The sequence below is a fragment of the Antrostomus carolinensis genome, unplaced genomic scaffold, assembly GCF_000700745.2.
Source record: "Antrostomus carolinensis isolate BGI_N321 unplaced genomic scaffold, ASM70074v2 scaffold40885, whole genome shotgun sequence".
Lineage (NCBI taxonomy): Eukaryota > Metazoa > Chordata > Aves > Caprimulgiformes > Caprimulgidae > Antrostomus > Antrostomus carolinensis.
The window spans coordinates 6,069-14,853 of NW_010315060.1; the positions used below are offsets into that span (position 1 = coordinate 6,069).

Sequence of the window (8,785 nt, forward strand, 5' to 3'; positions counted from 1 at the left end):
ATTGCTATCACAGTGCAGTGACCAAGGGAGACAACATACTAGTCAGAGTTATGCCAAAGCATAGTCTGCTGTTACTGATTTCACAGCCCTGGCAGTCTCTACGGGTTGGCATTTAAAGATGTTTTGCCCTGTTCAAGCAGAATTCAGTATGAAAAGGTGTCCCTTACCACTACTGCTGCTATGCTAGTGTATTTTAGTGGAGGAGGCACTACCTGCAGCATCTCCCTCAGCACAGGACTGAAGCTTTTCCAGTCCTGTGAATTAAGTCACATAAGCATGTGACTGCCTCCTGCAGCATGACTTCCACACGTGACAGTGTGCTGATGTGTCCAGTGAAGAGACTGCAACTCCCTTTTAATTGCTAAGCCATCCATGTTAGTGGCTTTGGCACACATTTCCCTTTTCCTGCCTGGCATCCTTAGTTCTTAAATTCAGAAACCTGTTACTATTAGCAGCAGTGTATCACTACTAACCGGTCCCCACCCCCAGATATTAAGACTAGAACCACACAGTGGATACTGCAGTTTTACATTTATAGTTGGACTTTTATAATATTCAAGATTAGCACAAGATTCATAGCCATAAATTATACATTGTTGTCTAAGTACATAAAACGTTAATGATACATGTATTTGAAGAGTGGCACAAGGTAATAATACATCCCTGTCAGCATTCTCAAAAAAAGAGGTGGGTGATGGAAACGCTGTTGATACTACTGCAGCACAGCAGAACTGAGTCACTGCACCCTGGTAATTCAGGTGGTGCTGACTCTGCCCACCAGACAGGGTCAGAACATGGTGTGGCAGGAAGCCAATGCCAGAATCAGTTCAAGGTGCAAATAAAAAGTCAGGATTGTGTCCTTCCCTACTGCTTCAATATTTTAGCAGTGTCCCCCTCCCCAACCCTGACACTGTGCTCTTGCATCTCAAGTACTTTGGCAGCCCATGCACACTCCTATGTTCACTTGCCACACATAGCTGAGATTTCCTTTAGTACCATTTAACGTCAACAAGTAACATGCTCTCTTCTTGTTAAACAAAAAGGATCTGGGAAATGTTTGCTCTCTGGCATGAGAAGATTTATTTTCTTCAAGTCTCAGATCTACTCCAGAAAATATAGAACAGACTCCAACAGCATTGAACCCCAACAGCATTATTGTCCAGAAAAGGAAACTTTCCCAATATTCCTCTAAACATTCAGAGCACAAATATGAGAAAGCCCATTTTCTTTTGCACATAAGATTGTAAATAAAATGGGGTAGTCAGATGTACACAAGCTTTCAACAATTCATTATTAACGAGATGCTTCACTGAATTGTTAACAACCCTGCTACTTCAGTAGCTTCAGCTAAAGCTTTAACAACTTGGTGCCAGGCAATTTCCCAGCTGCCTTCAATGGGCTTTGCAAAAGAAAGAAAAATACACTCTTCCCCCTGGCCTCAAGTAGTTATTGCTGTATGAGTTAGTGAAATAGTGCCTTAACTTCAGACAAGAGTCTCACAATGTCATTAACAAAAGCTGCCTTTCAGAGGTTGAAATGTAACCGGACAATAATCAATAAATAACAGTAACAGGCATCCCGTTGAAGTCTCCTCACTTAGCCAGGCAGCAAGTGTGTTCAGCCAGCAGAAGGTCATCTGTGCCTTTAGGACCATTGTACACTTCTTGGAGAAGTTAAAAAGGGACGGGAAGGAAGAGAACAGAAACAGTGAAGGTCTGTCAGAGAGCTAGTTACATATTGAAACCATAAACAGGCGGCTGGGTGAATCCTGGTGCTGTGTATCCATATGGGAAGTTTGCCTGGGGAGGCACCGCACTGGGGCCTGCTGTTAACATCAACTGCTGGCCTAGAAAAACATGAGAAAAAACCCAAAGTTAGTTTAACAAGCCAAGCTTCCCTCATGTTACTTGTACTATAGGACAGGATGACAAGGCTTTAGCTAGAAGCCAGCCACTGTGCAAGCATACAGCAGCATGTCACATTTTTACTCAACACACACCACAGAGTGGGCACCTGGACCACCTGCTCTTGCTACCAGAGAACTGCAAAAGCAAGGCAGGACTCAGGGAAGATGAGTATCAACTCATCTCAAGGGTATAATAAACCTGGCTTGTTTTGAAGAGACCACATTGAAAGCCAAACAAACTGACACTATTTAACCCATGCATGGTCAGAATTGAAAAGTAAAGCAATCCAAGCAAATAGTTAGGTCTGTTAGGTCTCACAGTCTGGAGAGTGCTGCAAAAGGCCTGAACACACTTTGACAGATTTGTCATCATCACTAGGAGCACACACGCCTCATGCATATGTTAAATTCAGGTTAACATTTACATCAGACAGTGAACCAGTCACATCCTTCCCTTACCAGCCACTTCTAGATGCTTGTTAGCAGAATGCCTCTTCAGAAGGGCTTCTAAAATAGCAGTACACTTGAAGACAGCCATGTTTTTTGGCTGCATGTGTCTTAAAATGGGTGAGCTAGAAAGCCAGTCTGCCTTTCTACTTGGAAGAGCAGAAGGCAGATACATTCCTCTTAGACAGGAGTAACAGAAGGAATTTGCATGCTCTGTAAGTTATTCCTGGGGTAGTGCACACCCTGGTATTCTCTGTCCTGTTATCACACTGAAAGACTATTCCTAAGCTAGAGTTCTGAGCCATGTAAGAGGAGCAATATTTTAGGTGAACAGTAGAAGTACTGTCAGAGTGAGATGTCACTTCAGCAACTTATGCAGTTCATCTAGCAGAGACAACCATTTTGCTACCTAGTTGAAACCAGTTTACTTCGACTGGAGATAGTAATTTAAGTTACCTCCACAAAGAGAGACAAGAGTGACAATAGGTAATAAATTAAAACCAAGTCTTTCACCTACCAAATACTATTGGAGTGGGTTCAGTTACTTGTTCCTCTTCTTTTCTTAGGCTTTCAGAAGCATCAAGTTTATCCACCTACATTGAAGTGAACAGGAGATGTATGAAGGCCTTGTCTAGGAATTGCACCATTGTGTGAGGCTTTTCATGCCTGGTACCTTGGCTATCAAGTGTTCCTTTTATTAGTCCAAGTTGGAGACTACAAAAGTCTGCATGTTCCCAGAAAGCTATGTTGTAAACCTGCCCTTCCAATTGCTTTAGGTTTATTGCAATAAACAATAGCTGTCAAATGCAGCTGAGATCCTCATCACCTTCAAGGGAAGCACTTTTTGGGGCCCTGTTCTAGTCAGTGTTAACTGACCCAGAAAGCAAGCCCAACAGATTGTGGTTCCAAGCATCATCTCAAATGGGCCTAATCTACAGTTACCTATTAGTCTGCAATCCCTCTCCCCTTCAATGAGAGGGTCCAGAGATTTGCAAGTATTCCCAAGCTGTGAAGCTGGATCTTATCTAAGACTACAGCCTAACCTGGGCTGCAGAGTACTGGTTTTAACTGTGTTAGTATTCACAGACTCCTTTCAGGGGAAACTCTAGAACCATCATGGAAAATGGTCTAGTAGTATCAGCTTTATACAGATCCCAGTGTTGTGCCAAATAAAGCTCTGTTCATGCTGAACACATTTATGAAAGTGCCACAGTAATGCATGAGCCCTGAGCACAACTCTGATTTGGGGGTGGGCGAGTAATCTGAGAAGGCAACAGTACCTTCCTTCTCTCAGGTTTAACAAGTTGTATCTTCCATAAGAGAACCATTAAGACTGAGGACTGCAAGGCATTAAAAAAATCAGGTAACTTCATACCCAGATACAGGCAGTACTAACATCCTGGGCAAGCCTACATTTACCCCAATGCTGTATTTCAGCTGCTCCCCTTCCTCCTTTCTCAGTGCAAGGATCCTATCTGGTCTGAGAAGTGCTGCAATAGGAGACTCTGTTATGCTTTAGAGGTGTTCTCTAGATGCAGTGTTTAACAGCTTCCTGGATTTTTGAAGTTTGGAACTCGAATTAGTGGCAGTAGGTCTGGTTCCTTTATAGCTGTCAGCCTAACAGCTCTTCAGGATAACACTAAGAATGTGTGTTATAAATGCTATGCATTCAATTATGGATCAAAGCAATTGATAGTTACCAGTTTCAAACTAGTGGTATTGCTCTACTTATCACCTGAGATTCCAGGGATTCCATTCTTGGATTAGACTTTCCTCTTCACTGCCCCTAAAGCATTAAGGAACTTTGAACAAAAGTGCAGTTACTCCCTCTGTTGGAGAAACAGCAATCATGCTGAGAGCAGACACCCTGAAGTAGGGACAAGAGCAGTCCTCCTAAACATCTGTCTGATTTGCTGCCTAGAAGTAAGGGACAAGAGCAGCTCTCCAGGACAGACTAAACATCTGTCTGATTTGCTGCCTAGAAGTAAAGTTGTTCAAAATGTTTCCAAATCAGTGTCATCATACTTTGTGCACCTGGCCCCTTCTAGGACATAGGCTATTCTGTGCTTTAACACCCTTTTATACTTCAAAGAAAGCTAATTTCTGGAAGACATGAACACCCCACTGAAATGAGTCTATTCTTTCATACTTTTGAAGTTAGTTACACAACAATCTTAGACAAACCACATTTATAAAGCCCATTCTCTAATTCCATGTTTTGCAGTTAATTCAGACTAAATTAGTTCCACTGTAAACCACTTCCACCATGCAGATTTTCCTTCTGGCAAGTTATCCCGTACTTAGTACATGTGATTACTTGTAAATCCAACCAATAGTTTAAAAACCATGATCTTAGACCTAAACCCCACATGGAAGAGTTCAGGTGAACTTCTGTGGCAAGTTCCTCCTCAGTGGAATATGAGGAGGAGGAGGAGTTTAAGATCTGTGCAAGTACTTTTCATCGTACTAACAGGCAAGAAGTCTACAGAAGCTTTATGCTACTATTACAACTCACCATGCCTGAAAGATTGCACACTTCAGTAATTTACAGCATAACAAGCAATTTGCACTTAGAACACATCCTGTTACATGGCAACTGCTTTTGTTTACTTATGAACAACATCCTCCCTGCCACAAAATATTTGTGAACAGGAGCCCAAACACTCAAGTCCTCCTCAATCACTTGCTTCTGTTTCCCACGAAGAGAAGCAGAGTCTGGTTGGATTTTCAAGTTGCTTGTGAATAGTTATCCTTTTAGCATTAGAAAGTGAACAGGAAATGAGTTAGAGCTAAATTACACTGCTCTTCTGGCAGAAGCTACAGCTAGGTTCCTGTAAAAGAATCCTAGGATATTGAGGGACACAAATGAAAACAAAGAGTTTGAAATCAGAGTGTCACCTTATAGAACAGCCCATCAACCTGCAAGAAAATTCAGAGGGGAATACTTAACACAACTGATTAGAAGCAACCTGAAGCAGTCACTTTTAGATTACTCATTTTAATGAAGTTCTTTACTGTGATGTCCTATGCAACCCTAGAGCCTTCTAAGGAAGTATCTTAAAGCTCGTTGAGATAAACATTTCAGGACCATACATGAGCAGAATCTCTCTTTACTCTTAACTGAGGACTAGCTATTGGTATCAGTAGCATACAGCCAGACTATGCATCTAAAGTTGTGTTTTCCATTAAAAAAAAGTCTTCAGCAGTTTACTCCTATGGCTGATGGGGGAATAGTCTGTACTATTAGTTACTCAAAGATTATATTCTCTGTAACAAGAAAACAGAGTATTCTCATAAGTACACAGAGTAGAGTGACACAGGTCATCCTCACCTTATCTTCAGCTTCAACTATGGAGCTGCTCTGAAATGCACACAGTTACTTATGTCTACTGTTAAAAGCAAAAGTTTAACTAGACCTCTCTCAAGTCCCAAGACATCTATTTATAAAATTTGCTAGCTAGCCTGAAGTGATTAAACCCACAGAACTTCCTAGAAGACTTAGTCTATGAGGAACAACAATATTCCAAATGCAAAGAGCTCCAGTTTGCATAATGCTAAGACTTCTAGTCTGTTGGAGAGCTAACTTTTTACCCTATGCAATACTCACTTTGGTAAGGTACTCTCTCATCACTTGGATGAAATAAGGCATTGCAAAGTCCATGATGTTATGTCTCCATGCCAACTCAAGGACTACATCTGGGTGCAGCAAGTCGTAACATGTGAAAAGGCAGGCTGCAAAGCACTCCTGCTTGCCTTCTTCCAGGAACCACTGAAGCAACTTCTCAGCTAGGTCTGCATCTTTGGACTCTGCAGCATACTGCATAGCATCCTACAGAAAAGAACAACAGTTAAGATTGACCCTTGCCTGTCAGGATCTTGCTCTACACCTTATATGCATGTTATTGCTAGCTAAATAAGTCAGATATTTGGTGTACCATGAAGCTAGTCTTTTAACACCACCAGGCACATTCTGTAGGAGCCAAGCCACAGCACATACACTCACTTAAGTCCTCTTATTTTGAGGGAACCCAGATACTTGTATTAACATTGTCCAACAGGCTTTCCTTAAATATTCAAAAGTGTCTGATGACATTTTGTTTAGTTTTGTAACAGAGAAGATACACAATCTTTCTGGTATCTCACTTACCTCACCATTACATATAAAGAGCAGAAGAGATTATTGCATCAACTGCTTGCTATGTGTCAAGACAGAAGATTATTTACCAGCTCTCCCACAGAGTAGCCAAAAACCAGCCCATGTGAACGCACTATAGGCTTGAAGACTGTACCACTGTAATAATGTTTAATCTGTACCCTAACAAGGGCAGAAGTCTTCAGTTCTATGAAGGATGTTCCATACTATTATAGAAAACTGTACAGCTGCCATTGACTGCCATACAGATCTCCAAGTACAGGATAATATCATGAAATTAGATTTAAGATATGCATCTGAAATTGTAAAATCTTCTGCTCTAAGAGTCTTTCCTTAAACTTCAATGAAGGGCTCAGACTAATTAGAATTCCAGATTTGAATGTAACAATACACGTTCAGTATCCAGGAGATCTATGCTTCATAGGTCCAAGTTCTTTGACAGTCAGGGAGAAAGGCTGCATTAACTCACCTTATACAGACGGTCTTTCTTGCAGAGCTCCACGCTCTGTTTCCAGCGGTTGTTACCCTTATATAAGTAGGCTGCAATACGCCTAAATTCAATTAGTTCATGCTTTTCCAGACGCTGAGCCAACGTTATGTTATCAAAGTTGTCATAGGCATCAATAGAAGCTCTCAAACCCTGTTTGAGACAGAGCTGTTACACATGCTGCCAGAGTAGTCTGTGAGAACTACAGTAGAGAAGTATCTAAGCACAGCACACTAGTATTTAGGTTCTGTCCACTGGATGTTGATGCTACGGCTATAGCTCATTTACCCTGAATATTTAATGCATCTCTCCAAAAGATGACTTTTTACAAAGCAAGAAGCTGACTTGGTCATACTGACTTCACTTGAGAGATCAGAAAAGCTAATCACCTTAAGACAACAAAGCATGTCCTCCAAATTGCACCAATGGGGCTAGAAGCAAATCTGTTTACAGAAGTGCTGCCTAGTAGAGTACACACCTGATACTGACCTTTGTGAAATCTGTTGTTCTGAGAGAAATAACTGTGACAACTGCTTTGTTTGCAAATCATCATAGTGTCTGTCCCAAGATTCCTGCCCACAGAGGTCCAATTCCACCCCACCTACCATTGTATTGCAGAAGTTCTCTTCTACTCAAGGGAATTACTCTTTGTCAGATGGGGAAACAAACAAACTATGGCCTCTTTTTGTTGGAGAGAAAGGAGCATCCCTCAGGCCCAGCAATCTATTTTATGGAGCTCACCTGGTAATCTTCCTCCTCTGTTAAAAGGTTGTTTAGAGCTTCATTAACTCCTTTGTTGTTGTGGTTCTGGACTGAACGCAGATAAGGCTTTACTAGAAGTAGCTGATTAACCTGAAATTAAGATGATTCCAATACAAGGTTAAAGATACCAATTCTCACACTTCATACTCCTGAAACAGGTTCCCACTTGTTACTATAAGAGTTCGTGCTTACTGTCAGGACCCTTCAGACAAAGCATCTTCTACTGCCAGAAGTAAAATAAAACAGCCTCTAGGTCAGTTATGTTAACTCTTCCAGTGTTTCCCACATCAAGCCTGGATTAGGCTGCTTCTCACTCCTTTATACTGGAGGCAAAGCCACCTGCCAGATGTCAACCCTTTTTTCCAGCCAGACACTGGACTGTTAACTCAAGCAAGAGGATTTCTTATTCAACTTACTTCATTATTTCTTACTCACCTTTGAGAAAAAATTGACTGTCCTGGTGTGATCCAGTCGTGGAGATAATACAAGCAGGAGATCATTGATCAGCAGAGGTTTGTAGTCTAAATAGAACTGCAAGGCTTTGTAGTACAGCTCTACATTTGCCACCTGCATGGTTAGACACTAGTTAGGTACTTCAAACAGAAGTAAGCCTAAGGTGCTTAGTCTGGATCACTTAACTCAGCACAAGGTTTATTCAACTTCTGAATAAAAGCTTAAGTTTCCTTCTAGAGGCCAGAAGTGTTACACTCACATGCAGAATTCTTGTTCAATCTTATGACTGCTTCTTGTGTGCTTCCAGACAGTGAAGTCACAAGCTACCAGGGGTAGTACAAACCAATTCTAACCCATCCACAGTTAAGAGATTCTGGCACAGGCAGCCCACTAGAGTTAATGTGACCATTTGTTGAACTCCTAAAGGCAGTAAAGGCTGTAGTCTTAACTAGTTTAAGTTGTTATCTTTAAAGCCATAAGACCAATAAGAATGCATTCAATCTTAAATCTTGTCTAAACTATTAATCAATTCACTATTCTCTGTTGCATTCATGGGACTGCCTACTGCAATTCTCCT

At 41.3% G+C, this 8,785-nt stretch overlaps 1 protein-coding gene across 1 annotated transcript in view; it reads right to left on the minus strand.

The window, feature by feature from the left end:
- Positions 1-1,056: 1,056 nt before the first annotated feature.
- The window catches only part of LOC104524844 (clathrin heavy chain 1), a 28,153-nt gene continuing 20,424 nt past the window's right edge, over positions 1,057-8,785 (minus strand). The window contains 7 exon segments of the mRNA XM_029084924.1: positions 1,057-1,846; positions 2,871-2,946; positions 5,252-5,272; positions 5,961-6,182; positions 6,976-7,146; positions 7,735-7,845; positions 8,191-8,322. Of these exon segments, the coding sequence (XP_028940757.1) occupies positions 1,731-1,846; positions 2,871-2,946; positions 5,252-5,272; positions 5,961-6,182; positions 6,976-7,146; positions 7,735-7,845; positions 8,191-8,322 (849 nt within the window). The 3' untranslated portion in view covers positions 1,057-1,730.